General features: G+C 39.3%; 1 protein-coding gene across 1 annotated transcript in view; it reads right to left on the reverse strand.

Moving 5' to 3' along the window:
* Window positions 1-18,841, reverse strand: part of RAD23B (RAD23 nucleotide excision repair protein B) — a 43,114-nt gene extending 24,273 nt beyond the window's left edge. Inside the window, exons 1-3 of the mRNA XM_004423298.3 lie at window positions 18,405-18,841; window positions 3,898-3,979; window positions 2,428-2,507 (exon numbers count right to left, since the gene is read on the reverse strand). Coding sequence (XP_004423355.1) covers window positions 2,428-2,507; window positions 3,898-3,979; window positions 18,405-18,470 — 228 coding nt within the window. The 5' untranslated portion in view covers window positions 18,471-18,841. The remainder of the gene's footprint in view (window positions 1-2,427; window positions 2,508-3,897; window positions 3,980-18,404) is intronic.
* Between the last annotated feature and the right edge of the window lie 570 nt (window positions 18,842-19,411).

Consider the following 19,411-nt stretch of genomic DNA (forward strand, 5'->3'; position numbering starts at 1 on the left):
GAAGTGGCTAGTGCAAGGTAAGGGGAGGGGCTTTAAAAATACTAGCAGCATTCTCTCTCTTCTCTATTTCAAGTCTTATATTTAGCTCTATAACTTTCTTAACTGCCAATATGATACTCCGCAAATTATTAATGTTCTAAAATTCCAATCTGGATAAAAATGTAATTTAGATGCATTGTACACCTTTAATATTTCCCTTAAGATTATCTGTGATCAATATAATATCCCAACAACCATGCCCTCAAGGTCTCTGTTGCCACAAAAAGCTAGTTAAGCCTCATTCTAAATGGTACCAAACCCATCTGCTTCTTGAAGTTTTTCTGCTTACTTGTGATCTTAGCAGCTTTTTCTTGTCTCTTCTTTATAATAAGGTAATTTCTCATTGCTTCCCTAATGCCTAATTGTAGCAGTTTTCTTCCCCTTCTAACAGCTGGCCTCTACTACCCACTTAAAAATAAAACCACGAATATTATTAGGATCCTATGTAAAATAAGAATAGGCTTAGCTCCAAGTAGCTATTCTTCAAATGCATGCACCTATTCTGAGACCTATCCTGCTTAATTCTTAGTTATGTTCTAAACAGTCAAAGTTACTATAATACTAAAGGAAATAAGACCAAAAACAAATGCATATCCAAATGTATGGCTACCATATTTTCCACTGTGTACTATGTATGATAAAATTAGATGAGATAATGGAATATTATTCAGCCCTGAAAAGGACAAAAATTCTGGCACATGCTACAACATGGATGACCCTTGAAGACAGTACGCTAAAGGAAATATGCCAGTCACAAAAGGACAAATACTGTTTGATTCCACTGATATGAGGTACCCTGAGTGGTCAAATTCATAGACAGAAAGTAGAATGGTGGTTGCCAGGGGCTAGGGAGAAGGGAAAATGGGGAGTTACTGTTTAATGGGTACGGAGTTTCAGTCTGAGAAGATTAAAAAAGTTCTGGAGATTAATGGTGGTGATGGTTGCATTACGTGAATGTACTTAATGCCACTCAACAGTATACTTAAAAATGGTTGAACTGGTAAATTTTGTGTTACGTATATTTTATCACAATTTAAAAAAAACTAGATGAAAAAAAAACTAGATGAGACAAAGTTTCCTTATATGATGCTGTTCCTCTGTATTTAAAGCTTAACATTTAATAAGTGCTTAAATATAGCAAAATCAATATGGCTTTTAATGGATTAAAATTTTTTAAGTCCAACACATGTCAACTGTTTAGCTGCTTTTTATTTCTCAGAACAAAAGTACACAGTAGTTAAAATTTATTTGTTTCACTATTTTCTACTGCATATATCAATTATTTTGCAACTTAAAAAAAAACCCCACATTTATTCTACTTTTGGTCTCTGATACACTGGTTTCAATTAACTATTTAAACTTATTTCTAGGGCCGGTCCGGTGGCGCAAGCGGTTAAGTGTGCGCGCTCTACTGCGGCGGCCCGGGGTTCGCTGCTTTGGATCCCAGGTGTGCACTGATGCACTGCTTGGCAAGCCATGCTGTGGTGGTGTCCCATATAAAGTGGAGGAAGATAGGCACGGATGTTAGCCCAGGGCCAGTCTTCCTCAGCAAAAAAAATAAAAAAATAAAAAAAATAAAGGAGGAGGATTGGCAGATGTTAGCACAGGGCTGATCTCCTCACAAAAAAAAAAAACTTATTTCTAGAGCTACAAGTAACACTGTTCTTCTCAGATTATAACAATTCAATCCTAAAAATTTATGTTGAGTACCACCACTTCTCTATTTGTCTTAACTCTTCACTGCTTATATATCTTTAAACAAGTATATAAATAAAACGAAATCTCTGAAAGAACCCATATTCATTCTCTGCTTTAGAGAAAAACTTTGACTTTTATAAATTGTTCCAAATATTACTTCTGTTAAAAACTTCTTCACAATAATCATTCCATCATTTCTTTAGCTGTCTTTTCCTGTTCTTAGTTTCTGAAAAATCTATCACATTAACTAAGGAATAGCACTGAAATTATGAATCTACATGCCTTTTCTGCCTTAAGGAGTTTGTCAGGTCTTGTACATAATTCAGCAAGTCCCTTTAAGGCAGCCTTATTAAAAACTACAAAATAAGAAACATTTATTCAATTTCTAAGAATCACATTTTCTAATAATTCCATAATTAGTGATTTTACTACTCCAGCAAAACCTAACACAATTTTCAACATTTATATAAAATTGTTTTAATTTTTATGTTCAAACTACAAATGTATAAAACTATTAACTTTATGGTTGACCCAAGGAAAACTGTTAAAACCTTTAATAACAGTTAAGTGCATGCCATTATGGATCTGCGAAAACTGTGTTCACTGAAAAGCGTAAAGGCTGCACTTTGGGTCATTATTTTTTAAAAGACTTGCAGACATCAAAATATACAGAACGAGGCTGAAACTTACTTTTGTCACCATAACCACCACAAAGTTTTTCTCATCAATTTTATATTCTTTTAGAGCAGTATCATCATTGAGGATTTTGCCTAATTCATTAAGAGAAAAAACACGTTATTTAAGGCAGAGTAACCTTTGCCTAATACATAACTGAAGTTAAAACAATCACCAATGGCAATTCTATCAATCAATACTTTCCCCAAAGAAAAACATTAACCAATCAGCCAAGATAAAGACAAATGTAAATGGAAACATGATTAGTTAAAAAAGCATAAGCATTTGACTAAGATATCAAACATATATATTGTATATAGATATCACAAGTAATTCTTAAAAATTATTACTACTAATAAAAAGACTTGCTGGGTAAGGAAACATTAACTAGGTCTTGAGAAAGGGGAGATCGTGAAGACAAATTTCAATATTGCAACTGCCCAGGGATCCCCCTGGGGAATAATCCATAATCTTTCTGATGAGAAGAAGGAGAAAATAACAAACTTTCTGCTCCCACAAATACTGAATATCTGGCAAAACAGATATTTCTGGAACAGGATTATTCCAATGCTATGAAAGTGAGACACTCATAATCAAAAGTCCTTCAGAAAACGACTTGGTACACAACAAAAGGCAAGATGGTACAGAACGGAGTAAGTACAAAGGAGTACACAAGGTTTTGATCATGCTGAAGGTCAAGTGTTAGGTCAGGATTCCTTCAGGTTTCCTTTCCCTTGAATTTAGTTTTCCATTTTTAAAAAGTTATTGAATCAAAAGCTGCAAGCATTAAGCCAGGAATAGAGTAGCCACTCTGCATAGAAATGAGTAAACAGGCCAAGACTAGGAACCAGAAATTCTAGTTTTATGTCTGCCTCCTTAGGCTTCTGATTCCTGATCATGGGGCTAGCGTTGCCTCTAAACCATCTCACTTTAGAAAATACTACAAAATCTCTATCTAGGAAGTCACAAGAAACCACGGGCAATCCAAGACCCACCTTACTGTCATCTACAATGACAGCATTGAGTGTTTCTTTTGAAGAACAAAGAAAAGAATTTTCCCCACAAAATTCGCAAATCACGTCTATTTTAACATACATTTTGCTGGTTACTAGCAAAGCTAGCTAAATTCGCAATTTCCTATTCATATCCTTAGTTGGTTTTTTAATTGGGTCATTCTTCCTTACTAATTTCTAAGAGCTTTTTATATAATCTGAATATTAATCTTTTCCTGTCACTTATTTATAGTGTCTTTTGACATATAAGGTTTTCTATATTCTTCAGTCAATTTTGGTATTTTATTTAAAGAGAAGATTGAATATTAATATATTCAAATAACTGCTTATTCACTGCTTTTATCTGTACAACCATGTTTCTGACAGCATCAATTTGTATACACTACAATTTGTAAGATGGTAATTTCTAAAACTAAAAGAATGTCACTGCAAGCAAGAAAATGGCATACTAATTTCAGTATTTAATTCATACCTGCATAAATTAATTTTTGACCTGCTACAGGAAAGGCATCTTTCCCCTTTTCAGACTCAATCTTCTCCTTCAGTGCTTTCACCTATAGGAAAAATACAGATTTTTTTTGAAAAAGTGTAAACAACAAATGACAATCCAGAATCTAAATAAATGATGCAAGATAAAATTTTATATATTTTAATTATTGATGCTTCCAAAAACTTAAAGATCATGTCTTTCCAACATTATTATCAAAAGACTCATTATTTAACCTATATTATTAGGTATGATAGGTATAAACTTTGTTTTACCACCATATGTTAAATATACATAGATTAAAAAAAACTTTACCAACTGACTTGGTAAATCTATTCAAAATAAAGGCTTCACATCAAAAAGTTCTCATTCTCATTATAAAGTTTATGGGCTTCTTTCTTTCTTTCTTTCTTTTTCCCCCAAAGCCCCAGTAGATAGTTGTATGTCATAGCTGCACAACCTTCTAGTTGCTGTATGTGGGACGTGGCCTCAGCATGGCCGGAGAAGCAGTGTGTCGGTGCGCGCCCGGGATCCAAACCCGGGCCGCCAGCAGCAGAGTGCGCGCACTTAACTGCTAAGCCACGGGGCCGGCCCTATGGGCTTATTTCCCACAAAGAAAGTAAACCTCTTTAATCTAAAAGGTCTAAGAAATAAAACGGTCTCATCTACAATAATGAAAGTTAAATGTGAATGTTAAATGTGAATGTTAAAATGATTCACTTTAAAAGTGTGTCTAATGTTTCATTATAATCATCGGGGGGGGGCTTTATAAAGACCAATTAAAACATAATTTCTGAAGGTGGGGCCTGGACACCACTATTTTTTAAAAGCTTTACAGGTGGTTCCAAAGTTCAGCCAAGGCTGAGAGCCACTGTACTACTTAAATGATCTTAAAGAAGTGGCTCGGCTTATCTTTAGCATCAGTCTCATCTGTAAAGTAAGAGGGACTGAAATAGATGATCTCTATGGTCTCTTCAATTACTAAAATTATGTGACAATGGGCTCATCATGAAGTTAGAAACGAAGTCTAATCAATTTCTGAAACTGATCAGAAAGTAGGGTGGCATATGAGTAAAAAAGGCAAGCAGACATAATGGAACTAGTTTCATTACTTTAAAGGTACAAGAATCAAGGGGGAAAATTCCATTTCCCAGGATACTTCTGAAAATTGTCTAAGTAGTTCGGAGTTTTATGAAAAGCTCCGTGAAAATCTGTCTGACAGAAAGGCATACAAAGAGAGGGTTCCTTTGCACAATTAAAAAGTGATGGCATATTCTTCCAAATAAAAAGAGATAGTAACGTTTATACAGCTTCAAGTACATTAACATACACAATTTCACATAGTCCTCAAAACTCGGGGACAAATGAGAGTACCATCTACTCAATTTTGTAGATGAGGCAACAGAAATAAAGAGGTTAAATTTCTTCCCCACATCCCATTGCTACTAAGTAGTAGCTGAAACCTAAAACCAGCTCTTGTGACTCCAAGCTTTAGAACAGGGTATTTTGCAAATACCATCCACATAAATCACCCTTTCTACACTGAACTTCCTGAAATAGGTCAGTAGCATCACTGCTATTTTGATGTTCCTCCAAGTGGAAAGCCATTACAAAAATCTTAACCCACTATTTTCTGCTGCTCTGAATTTCAAAAGTAAGACTAACAAGTGACAACTTTTTAAAAAAGCACTCAGAAAATCTGATCTCAACGTCAGTAAACTGAGGATATGAATTCCATGCCTTTATCCAATTTAGTATACTGCTGCTTCATCAGATGGTAAACTATGTTAGTGTGGTTCAAAACAAAATAGTACAAGAAGTCCACAACTTCTCTAACAACTCTACGGTTCGTCCCTGCTTTAAACAACATTTATGACAGTTCTGATTTTACCTATACATTCAGTTAGTACCTTATAAGAGTGGGAAATAAAAGATACTACCTAAATTTCTGAGCTAAAGTAACCTTTAAAGACCATCTAGTTAAACCCGTATATAGCTATTAGCACAGAGATTCTCAAGGTGTGTGTGGTCCAGGGAGCCCTACCAGGTTGTCTGCAAGATCAAAACACATTATTTGTCTTTTTCCACTCTCATTTTCTCACAACTATACAGTTGAGTTTTCCAAAGGATACAGAGCACGTGAAATCACAAAAGGCTGAATGCAGAAGCAGATGAGAATCCAGGTGTTTTCTATTAAGCCAAATATTAAAGAGATTTGAAAAACAAGTAAAACAATGTCGATCTTCTCACTGCTTTTTGTTGTTGTTGTTTTGGAAAATAATTTTTCACACCAAAATATATTGATTATAACATTTAATGGGTTTATTATTTTAAATGAACATTTAAAAAATTTCTGAGTTTTAATTTCTAGTATGGTAAATATCAATAAATACAAGCACAGAGACAAAAGTTATTTTGGAGTCCTCAATAATTTTTAGCCTTGAGAACAAAGTTTGAGAACTGCTATCTTACATGCTAAATGACTTGCCCGAAGTCGACTGAGTGGTAGCAGAGCGCGGTTAGAGACCTCTGTGGTGAATGACAAATTTCCTTTTGCACTTTTTTGTTTAGAGATGGCGAAGAGATGCAATATTTGCAACTGTGATTACTTGGCGAAAAAATCACAAATGAATTACAGACCGCATGTGTCACTCTGAGTGAATTCAGTTCTCAGAACAGTACATAGTGGTTTAGCACAGAGGGGTACTCAATTATCACTTGCTGAATGAGTAAATTAATATAGCACAGAAATATGTGAAGAGAAAAAGAATTAAACAAAATAAATATATGAACCAAAAGGTAAAAGAAACAAGCAGGAATCTCATTCCTTGACAGGTCAGAATGAGCAAGGCAATTAAGACAGATTTAATTGACATATATATAGTTTCTGTCTAATAGAAACCATATTTTTAATTCCAGCACAAAATATATATATTTAAAAGTTTAGGCCAGTTTATTTCCATTCACACAAACAGGCCCAATTCTCTATCATCTTAAAACAAAAAACTTCACAATCCCTTGTCTCCTGCTAGCTACATTCTCTTCTCCTTAGTCTCAAGCATTTTTCCAAAAATTAACTACACATTGTCTTTACTTACTTGTAACCTCACATCTATTTTCTCAAGAGTGCAATACAGCGCTTATAAATGGAAGCATGGACTTTATTCACATTTTGCTGCTTATTTTCTCCAGTAGTGCCAACTCCCACAATTCCAGTAAGATGGCTCTTACCAGTATCATTGAATTCAGCAATATCATATCAGACACTTCTTAGTCCTTCCCTATCTTATTTGACCTCTCTCTGTCACATTTGACAGTACTGACTGTCTCTCCTTTTCACACTGTCTTCCTTTGGCTTCCATATGGCCACACTTTTCTGGCTTTCCTCCTATTTCTCTGCTCACACCTTTGTGAAATCCTCTTCCTTGGCCAGCCCTTTAAATGTTAGTCAGAGTTATGCCCAAGGCTGCCTTTTCTTCTACATAAACTTCCAGGATAATCCATCTCATCTACTCGTAGTTTTAATAACCATCCAGATGTCATCTGTACCTCTACCCCAGCTCTCTCCTGACCTTCAGTAATGCATACCCAACTCTCTACTGGACACCTTCACTGGATGTCCCATAGGTACTTCAACCATAATGTATTTGCTAAAGGATCCCTTCTAGACTAGTTTGTCTAAATCTTCCCTTCTCCAATCAAATTGAACATACTTTAAAACAGCTTATAAAGAAAGGCCTTCTTTCTGGATACTGCAAAGAAACAAGAGGCAGCAACCCTGCAGATGGTTTCTTTTGGGAAGGTCATGACTGGCAATGGATGTAGTCACGACTCCTCTAACTGTTGAGCCTCGTGCCAGCGTTCCCGTTCCAATAAGTCATCTCAACAGGACGGATCTAAACTGAGCACTACAGTCCTGGTAAATAACCAGGGCTATCATATCCAAGGCTAATAAACAAGAAGCAGGGACTAAACTTTCCTTTTGTTGCTTATTTCCCCCTAGATAAAGAACAGGAGTTCAACATCCAACTCAACTCAAGATAAAGTACAGTAACACTCAAGAAATCAAATTTTTTCCAAGCCTAATACTTCTTTCTTATGAAATTGTGAACTCTAAAAAAAAAAAAATACTCAATATCTAATATTAAACACAGTTGACATGGCTGGTTTATAAGGCCATTGCTTCTGTCTTGCTCTCTTGGATCACTCACATTGGGAGAATCCAGCTGCCATGTCATAGGACATTCAAGCAGCCTGGCAAGAGGAATATATGTGGAGGAACTGAGGCCTCCAGTCAACAACCAGTACCAAGTTGCTAGCCATGCGATGAAGTCACTTTTGTAGAGAATTCTCCAGCCACAGTCAAGCCTTCAGATAACTGGAGCCCTGAATGCAACCTCATGAGAAACCCTGATTAAGAACCACAGAGCTAAGCCATCCATGAATTCCTGACTCACAGAAACTATGAAATAATATATGTTTATCATTGGTTTTTTTTGGTGAGGAAGATTAGCCCTGAGCTAACATCTATTCCAATCCTCCTCGTTTTGCTGAGGAAGACTGGCCCTAAGCTAATACCTGTGCCCATCTTCCTCTATTTTGTATATGTCATGCTGCCACAGCATGGCTTGATAAGCAGTGTGTAGGTCTGCACTCGGGATCCCAACCTGAGACCCCCGGGCAGCCGAAGCACAGTGCGTGACCTTAACCACTACGCCACCAGGCCAGCCCCTGTTTATCACTGTTTTAAGCCACTAAGTTTCAGGCACTTTGTTACGCAGTAATAGGTAACTAGTACATAGGTAGATATTATTATTACCATCATTTTCTGATGGAGACACAAAAGCATAGAAATAGAAAAGTTAAGTACACAGGCTCTGGAGGCCAACTGCCCAAATTTGAATCCAGGTTAGTTACTCATACACAAGTTGATATCTGAGAACAAACACCATTGATATTTGTGAGCACTGATGCAAGTGTTTTTGAGGCAATCTGCCAGCCTTTGATCCAATAATTCCACATCTAGAAATCAATGCTAGAGAGAAACTCTCACAAATACTTCAAAGATATATGTACAAAGTATGTGCACCACACTACTCTTTGTCATACTAAAAACCCTAAACATCCAGCAATGGTGAAATGGTAAAATACATTACTGCACATGCACTCATTTGACTACCATGCAATACAACAAGAATGATGACTATATATGCAAGGTATTCACTAAATGCATGCATATGAATGAATGAATGAAATATTTACAATTCTCTTTAAGGGAGAAAGCTAGCTGCTAAGCAATTGATTTTTTAAAAAACATACATAGTGTAGTTGTGTTTCTGTATTAAACAAAGACTAGGAGCATACACAGAGACCACAGTGGTAACTTACATCAGGGGCCTAACATTTTTTACTTTGCATACTTTATTTAGTATAATAAGCCTGGATTTATTTTAGTAATTTAAGGGAAAACAATAGTTTAAAAGAAAAAAAATCTCATTGCGCACCCCCTCAACTACCGCTTACTAATATTACACAAGAATACACCACAATTTTGAGAGCAGATTTTATTTAAAAAAAAAAAAAAAAAGTCTAAGGCAGCAGTTCTAATACTACATAGCCTAGCAAATTAAAAAATAAGAGCAACTAAATTTTGGCAATTAACTATTAGCAAAAGGAAAGAGAGTCTCAAAGCCAAATATGTTGACAGAAGGATTTCATAGACTTTCACTATGGGCAAAGCTTTTCCCTCTTTGGTTCCTTGGGTGAGATCCCTCCATCTGAGAAACTGGCACAGGTATTAAGGAGTATTTCCTGGGCCAGCCCCGTGGCTTAGCGGTTAAGTGCGTGCGCTCCGATGCAGGCGGCCAGGGTTCGGATCCCGGACGTGCACAGACGCACTGCTTCTCCAGCCACGCTGAGGCCGCGTCCCACATACAGCAACTAGAAGAATGTGCAACTATGACATACCACTATCTACTGGGGCTTTGGGGGAAAAATAAATAAATAAATAAAATTAAAAAAAAAAAAAGAGTATTTCCTGAATTTCTCCCCCAAAGTAGGTTCCTGCTAATTCTAAAAATAGAATTGACTATAAAGATGCCAGCTGACTTCAGTACAAACAGAAAAAATACTGTCACTGCACCCAAGGAATGAAAAAATGTAGCACAAGAAATGAGATATTTTTTGCTGAAAAACAAATGAGTACAGTATTAATAATGTGTGAATACAGTAAACAAAGGCAATCAATCCTCAAATTAAGGTTCCGATCCAAAAGGCTACTACCTTCAATATAACTTGAAATCCAGAATCCATTTTTCCCACATAAATTGTCATCTTTAGGCTCCTAAGCCAACCTATGCATGCCAATTTAATCTATTCCATTCTAAAATATATTCCTAACAGTATGATTTCAACAAGACCAAAAAACACATAGGACTTTGAAGATTGAGTAAGTAGAAAAGTAGAAACTCCCAAGATACCTGTAACTTTTAAAGTTTCTATATTGAGAAAATGGATCTTTCTAATGCACTACAAAAAAAAAAAAAAAAAAAGTCACCTACCTAATTCAATCAGAAGTGTGTGGAGGAGAGGGGAAAGGGAGTGACAAATAATTTTTATCCATCTGTTTGAAGCATCTAGGACCTGTTCATATATATTAGTCATCTGTAGCCGGTCTACTTCCTCTGCTGGAATAGGTTTACATAATGTTTCAAGAGTTTATAAAGTTCATTCAGTTATAAAATTAGTTCTTTGAGACACTACACAAGGAATTTATTTATCCAGACTTATAGGGAACAGATGCTGTGGTGTCCTTCAGCAGGAGTCACAGTGCTACAGCAAGCTTAAATTTAACACATTTCTTTCAAAAAGTAACAAATTTTATACATTATCTATCAAATAATCTCACAATTTCCAAGCTAAAAAAAGGCAGGACATTGCTCTTACAAACTGTTTGAAACTGCTGATTACGTCCAGTTGAGAGAAGAATGATATCTCATTCACACAAACCTTTTTTAGAAAGGATAATAAAAACACCGATCAAAATAACAGAAAACTGATGAAAGCAGGATTTGTTTAAAAAATTGCATAAATTTATTTCTAATTTCATAATTCACTAGAAATTTTCAGATCCATCATCTCACCTGATTTTCACATCAACTTTATAAGGAAGGCAGGTAAATTATTATTACTCCCTTTTTACTAACGAGAAAGGAGATTTTTTTAAGTACTGTGCTCAAGGACAGAGGACAAGAACAAAGGGGGAGAAAACTTTCCTTTAGTTTAGGAATAGTACAATGTATTTGAAAAACAGCAAGACATGGAAAAAAGTAAACAGAATCAAGAGCTACTCTTAAGTTTTGCTGCAAGGAGGAGCAGGGAAATGGGGCAGCAGGCAAACACGGATGTGAAGACAAGGAAGGGTCTTATTAAGATGGGGAAAATGTTTGTACTATACTCTAGAAATGGAAAAATGAACAATGCAGAGGAGAATAGGTGAACCGATGGACTGATGTCCTTCATAGGCGACACAGTATAGGCTATAGCGGAAAAGTGGAGGGACAGGCCTTAGATAGCACCATCCACAGCAGATAGCTATGCGCAATAAAAGGAGGCTGGCAGGCAGGCAGCTCTGGTAGGACCCGGTATAAATTCCGTCCTGACTGTTTCTATAATCTCAATATACTCTAAAATCTAGGGTCATGAGCTGAAAATAAGGAGGAAACGATATGAAATCTGCCTATGGAGGTGGAAGAGTGAATGGTCTAGTGAGTGACATGTGTGACTGTCAGGCAGTATGAAGGACCTAGTTAAGGTTAATGTTCAGGAACTTAAGTGAGACAAGTCAATGTGGCTGTCTGTCTTCTAGCTGCATAGGTGCAAGCACAGAGAGCTGAATTTAATCACATTTGGAGTTTTCTAAGCAAGAACAATGGAGTGAGTGTGGGACCATGTTGCCAAGCACCATCACAGTTCTAAGCACTCTATATGTAGTATCTCAAACTTACATAACCTTCAAAACAACCTTATGAGGTTAGTGCTTCCAGTGGTAGTATCCACATTTTATAGATGAGGAAACAGGCACATAATTGAGTAACTTGTCCAAGGTCACATAGCAAGTGGTACAGCCAGGACTGAAACCCAGGCAGTCTGGTTCAAGAGTCATGCTATGTTGACCCTTGCAAGGGAGTGATTATAATCACTGACCTTATTTTAGACCTTTCACCCTGGACAAGGGTGAAAGTGGTAACATGAGGGGAGGGCCAGTGAAAAGAAGTATGGATCAAAAGGATTATAGATCTCATTAGAATTGGAATCAGAGAGAAGGTAAAGTGAGATACTAAAAACATATTACTAGGGCTGGGGGAAGAGCTACAATTACTGGTAATGATAAGAGCTAGTTACTAACCATGGGACTAAATACTTGAGGTAGAGTAGAAGGAAAGATCACTGCACGAGAGACTAAGGAACAGAAGGCCAGGGTTTGGACAAGACCATCTTTCATAGACACCGAAACTATCAAGGCCACTGACTGTGTGACCCCAGGCAAGTTGCTAATCAGGTCCATTTTCATTTCTTCTTTTTAAAAGATACACTATTACATATTTTTCACAATTCTAGTGTGGGTTTCTTTTTTAAACAATGCCTACCACATGCTGCGAAGCTCAGAACTACTGCAATCATTTTCACATGTTTTTAACCCACACACAAAGGCAGCCACATCAGGAAAAAGGACCATGTCAAGGATAATTAACAATATACAGTCACGCGTCGCTTAACAACCGGGACATGATCTGAGAAATGCGTCATTAGGCGATCTCGTTGTTGGGTGAACATCGTTGAGTGTACTTACACAAACCTATATGGCATAGTCTACTATACACCTAGGCTATACGATACTAATCTTATGGGGCCACGGTCGTATATGTGGTCCATCGTTGACTGAAACGTCATTATGTGGCACATGACTGTACGTCCATAGCTATTATCTCCACTTTCTCATCTCCCATTCTTTCCTCAATCCACTCAAATCTAGCTTCCAGCCCCCTACTCCATGGAGACTACTCATCAGGGTCACTAATTACCCCCAAGTTGCCAAAACCAAAGGTCATGTCTGTTTTTATCTCACTTTTGATTTCTCAAGCATTACATACATTTGACCCTCTCCTTCTTGAAACGTTTTCTTTTCTTGGTTTCTTCCTACCTCAAGGATTGCTCCTTGACTGACCAATGTCCACCTGTTAGAGCATCCCAGGATTCTGCTCTAGGCCCCATCCTATTACCTAGCAACATTCTCACCAAGGTTCTTCAATTCTAGTAGCATAGAAGTTAATTAACTACATACAATGGATAAGTTAGGCATTAGGGCCCAATTTTCTCAAGAAATGGCCAAAGACTGCTAGATGATCTCATCCAGTCCCATGGATTGAAGTCAACCATATGTGCTGGCTATTTTCATGTCTCTATCTCCAGCCCAAACTTCTCTCTGGAATCAACCTTCATAACAAATCTTCTCATCATCTCCATTTGAATGTTTAAAAGGCACCTTAAACTGAAGTCCTGAATTCCCACCCCAATCTCCAAACCTGCTCCTCTCCCATCCTCCACATCTCAGGAAAGAACAGAAGTATACAATTTATACAACCAAAATCTAGGTTTCTCAATTTTCCCCACTCCAACCCATCAAAAAATTCTGTCAACTCTACCCTCCTGAACACATCTCAAATCCATCCACTTCTTTCCATATCTCTACTCCTACTTCCCTGGTCAAGGCCTTGACTGCTTAAGACTACCGCACAAGCCTCCCAGCTGGTCTCCCAGCTTTCACTCTTGCTCATTCCACTCTATCCTCCATACAGCAGGCAAAGTAACCTTTCAAAATCACAAAAGATATCATTTCTCCTTCTGCTTAAAATCCCCCCCAGCATCCTATTTTACCTTGACAACCCTCAGCTTATTAGAAAGCTCTACAGGCTCTAGCCCCTTGCCTAACTCTCTAATCTCTTACTCCTCTTCCCCTTACCCACTAGATCAGCAATCCAGGCTTTTCTTGGGATTCCCAAAACATACTCTCCAAGGTCTTTCCCTACAGAAAATACTCTCCCCATCTCTGAGTGCTTATTATTATTCAGATCTCAATTTAAATGTCACCTTATTCAAAAAGGCCTTTTAATTTAAAATTAAATTAAAATTTTAAAAGTAGCCACCCAGTCACGCAATATCACACTACCTCACCCTATTTCAATTCCCTACATAGCATTTCCCATTATCTGATTTTTTAAATTTGTTTTTTGACTGATTTATTCGACTAGAATGTACGCACCATGACAGCAGGACCTGACATTTAGTAAGTACTCAATAAATATTAAATAAATGAATCAACATGCAAACTTTGAGGGGTTACTGACTTGACAATTCATCAAAAGAATGTATTCAATTCATTCGAAAGATCTTTATTAAATGTCTACTGTGTGCCAGGCATAGAAAGAGCAAAAGATTTCCCAGGTACTTCCCATATTTTGTTCTACCAATATCAATATGTCAAGAAACCTTAATTTCACCTACGTGATATAGTATTTTAATACATTTATCGCTTGATGTTTCAATGATGTTATTAAACTTCTATAATAAGGCACTATCTCCAGCACAACCATACTAAAATACAATAAACCACAATGAGAACAACTCGCTAATAAATGACAGCTAGCAAATATCGTATACAGAACAAGCACTAAAGCAGTATTTTATAGTACAATCACCAATATTATACAGATAAAACCAAAAAGCTAGGTAATTCTTTGCAGATCACTGTATACCACACTAAATATGTTAATAGTAATTAAAACTACTGTATTGTCACAATTCTCTTACCAAAAACTTCCCATGTATTTACACAGCTATTTGATGTCACTTACATAGTTATATAATCACATTTCAGCTTGTGCATTTAAACTCTTATCTCAAACTTATTGTTGGGTTTTTTTTTCAGTTATAAAAGCACATAACAGAAGCAAAGATTAGCAGATTGAAGGATTAAATCTGTATACCACATACTCTTTCTTGTCATCACTTCCAGTGGCACAATACAATCTGCACTATATTACAATTATCTCAATTTTTGTTCTTTAATTCACTTCTTTCTTAATGAGTTTAACAGCAAAACGAAAAACTAAATGACTGGATCTGAGCTTAAAAATTGTGTCTTCTATTTGCCACTAAATGTTCATCACACCACTAAACTTTAGAATTTTTAAGAATTTTATAGGAGTAGTAGTCTGTTAGACACCTCCAAATGCTTTATTTGATGTACAGATTACGTAAATTTCTCCTATAGTGTTTTACAGTAAACCATCTATTTAAAACAGAAGCCCACACAATGAAGAATATTCTTTTAGCAATGGTCTCCCCATCCCACACATACCACCATCTCATTTTATTTCTCTACTGTTTGAATAGAAGAGGAGATGCATTACTGTTCTAATAATAAAAAGACTGCTTTCCAATAGTTAACACTAAAGGCAGGGCATGGTAATGGTCAAGTAAATGGTACAAAATGGCTAATAAGTGTTAAGAAAGTTTTGCTAGTTTAAAAAAAGCGGGGGAGGACTTTGAACATTCAAAAACTAAAGGAATACAAACACTTTAAAAACAAATGGGCTTGCTTTTTCCACTCTGTACATGTACTCTATAGCCAGCGAGCTCCAGCTAGGTCAACAACGCTCCCAGAAGACCCAGACCACGTCCCACATGTCTCCGAACTCCTCCAGTCCTGCCAGTCGAAGCTCACTAAACATTTATTTGTTCAACAAATGAATCACTCCCCCGATTCCTCTTATCTCTCAGTCCTTGTGTTCACTCATTTTTCCTCCTGCTCATCTCAAGCTCACAAGTTTCTATATTGGCCACCTCAAGTTAAATTTCCTTAGTTCCTTCTAGGTAAAAATCAAACAAGGACAAACCTTTGAGCAGCCAAAATAAGAGGTCTAAGAGACCAAACTCTGTTAATTTTATGCAGATCTTCCTAAAGGCCTCACTAAAATGCTATTTTTTCCCTGCATTTTAGATCTGTTTCTAATATCTTTGGTTATCTAGTTTTCACAACAATTAGAGTCTCCCTATATTAATATAACTTTTATTATTTCTTACTGGAATCCTACTCTCAAGTACTGTATCAAAAATAAATATTAATTGAAAAACCACTATAAAAATGAAATTAAAATAGTTCTAGCTGGAGAAGCACTTCTGAAATTTAAATCCATTAGAATAAAAGCCTACATGTCATTTTAATGTAAATATTCCATATATCATAAATTAAATATTTTCATTTCTTGCCCCAGATTAACAATGTTAGTGGTCATATTTATATAAATGGCAACAAAATTACATTTATAGAAATAGCAACAAAAAGCCGAAGAAGCCACTCTCTGTAACCTTGAGGCTTCCGAAAATATTCTTCTGGAAATATATTTATAATTCATACAACTTAATACATTCCCTTGGAAATAAATTGGAAAACAGCAAATACAGTTAAGAATCTATACAAATATAATATTGGCTCTACGATAACGTATGCATAAAGTGCCTAAAGAGCTATACAAATCTTGTAGAACATATATATTTCAGCGGAGCTGTGGAAAGTCATTGCATAACTTCAATAAACCCACAGATACCTACAAAAAATTCAGGTTTCAATAATTCTGGAACTAATTCTGAATATTATAAGCTGGTAAAGTTCCTGTTGCACTAACATTTATTACTACAAAGAACCAGACTCAAATAGACATTTTATGTAAAATTTTGTCTGAAAATGTTAAACAGCTGGATTTTAACTTTGAAATCCTTTAACTTAGTACACACTAAGCAGAAAAGGAATATTCAAGAAGAATTTGATATTTGTAAGTAATATCAATCCACAGCGTGTTGTCAATTACTTCTGAGGACTCTGAAAAGTTTCTCATATGTAATTGTTACCTCGTGCACCTTTAAGAATTTACCACCCAGAATACTTCTACATACAATATCTTGAAATCAAATCATTTTGTGCCACAATTCCAAAAAGGTTGGGAATACGTTTCTTAAATAATTAAAGATGTAGAGAACTTTAGATTAAACGAGATAGGTAAAATAACACTATATCCTCACTCCGCTGATTAATAATCGATACCATTTATTGACCACCAATTAAATACCATTTAATCTTCACACCTATGCAAGGCAGTTATTATTCCCATTGTGCAGAGGGTGCAACTAAGAGATTTATTTGCCCAAGGTCATATCAAATAAATTAGAGCCACAAATGGAACTCAGGTCTCTTCAATTAACACCGAGGCCCCTGATCTCCACCAAAAATAGAATCAAAAATATTTTTTTAAATATAGATGGGCAGAAAGTTGCTGGCTTAAACTTAGCATTATGACAATCTTAACGGGGTACAGAATCACAACTCCAGAACATAAGCAGTAAATTTACACTCATGGCATTTTTAGATTCTTGGCATGAAGTTGTATTGATTTCGACAACGGCTCTTTTTGCAGTCACAAATACAAAGACGGCATGAGAATTTACCAGTGGACTTCTGAAGGGTTCAAGGGTTTAAGTGCAGAAGAGATTCAAAGTAATTTTCTTTTTTCTCCCCTGAAACGCTATTAGGTGGGGGTTGCGGGGAGGGTGCAGTGTTTCCAACTCCTACAATTCCAAGACGTCTAACACAGAGGCCTCGTTTATCTGGAGTTGAGTTTGAGCCTATACTGGAAGGGCTCTAATACAAAAATCTTCACCACCAAACAGGCCTCAAAGTGCCATCTACGTGTGGGTGTGGGTTCGATGGCGGGAGAATTGCAGCTACATGATTCAACATATACTAATAAAAGGATCACCAATTCTGGGAGGAAGGGGGCCAAGAATTCATTTCACCACCCCTTACCGCTCATCTCTCACTCTGCTGCAGACCGAACCTGATACTTATCTTTTTCAGGCTCATTATCTCCGGTTACCGCCTCCTAGACCTTAGCGCCTAACCCGTCCACGCAGGAGTAGTGGCGACGCCTACCTCTCCCCACCAACCTATGCACCGACACCGGAGCCGGCTCCACCGCCCAGGCAGCCCTGCCCCCCCCCGCCCCGCCCCAGCCCGGGCCCCGCTACCGAGAGCTCCCAGGCTGAGGCCTCCCGTGCCCCGCCGACGTGTGCTCCACGCCATCTGCCACCAGGCCTGCGGCGTCCGGCCACCGCTTCCCCTCACTCCCGCCACAAAGCCCGCGGCCGACTCCGATGGGCCGGGACCCCGGGCCCTGCCCGCGCCCGGAGCCCGAACTCCACGCTTGCCGCGCCCCCCCGGGTGCGCCCGGGGGGCCCCCCCCGCTCGGGCCCGCCGCCGGCCCTGCTCGGAGCTGAGGCCGGGGCCCCGCACGCAGCCCCGCCGCGCAGACCAGGCCCGGGGGCCCCCTCGCGCTCCCCGCGCCCCGCTCCGGGCCCACGCTCCCCGCCGCTCGCACCGTCTCCTCGGGGTCGATGTCGATCTTGAAGGTCTGCTGCTGGAGGGTCTTCAGGGTGACCCGCATGGTGCCGCCGCGCAGCTCGGCTGCCGGGCCTGCTCCGGGTGCTGGCCGCTGGGCGGGGTCTGTGGCCTGGCGGGGCCCCGGGGTCGCCCGCGCGCCTCGCGCACTCAGGAGGAAGGCGGTGGGGGTGGGGGCTTGTCACATTCGCCTTGTGGAGCGGCCTCTCCCCCAGGCCTGGCCCCGGGCCACGCCGCTGCCTCCGCGACTGCGGCCTTCCCCGCGAGGTCGGGCCGCTGTGCTTCCTCACGCGCCCGGCACCAGCCCCGGAGTCTGCAGGAGGCGCGAGGGGCTCTGCGAGACCAGCAGAGAATCCGCTAGCTCACCACAGACTGGTGGCCGCCATCATCGTGACTCGCCGAGACGCGCCCCCTCCCCCACCCGAAGAACCTGGGGATGGTGCCGGGCTAGCGAAGAGCGCAGGCGTAGGGTGCGGCGAGGCTGTGCGCAGGCGCGGCGGGGAACTCCGCCCCGGAATTGGGGCGGGGCGGATTACGGCTCTGGAATGTCGGCGGCCTGGATCGGGCGTGCGCAGGCGCAGTCAGTGGGCGTTTCGGGGGCTCGCGGGGTTTCCTCGTCGCGTCTGCCAGCCGGGGCGTTCTCCCGCCCGCAGCTGCTCCGCCTACGTGCAGGCTCCGCCCGGCTGCCCGAGTTGCGCAATCCGTAGCCGGGGAAGCTCTACGTGCAGACCGGACTAAGTGGCTGCCCAGCCCTGGAGCTGGGGAACTAGAGGGCGGTAGGTCAGGGCGGTAGGTCGGGGTGGGGTTTCAGCGAAAGGGTCGTGGAAATGACAGTGATAGGCCGGCGCTCACTGGGCATTTGCTGTGTGGCTGAGCCTTTGTGGTGGCGGCTGATTCTTTAGTCCTGAGAGCACAGACTCCAGCGTCAGACTGCATGGGTGGAGCTTGGGCCTAAATAGAACCACCCATGTAGGGGGTCAAGTTATA

The sequence above is a fragment of the Ceratotherium simum genome, chromosome 29, assembly GCF_057802395.1.
Source record: "Ceratotherium simum simum isolate JZ-2026a chromosome 29, ASM5780239v1, whole genome shotgun sequence".
In the NCBI taxonomy this organism is placed as follows: domain Eukaryota; kingdom Metazoa; phylum Chordata; class Mammalia; order Perissodactyla; family Rhinocerotidae; genus Ceratotherium; species Ceratotherium simum.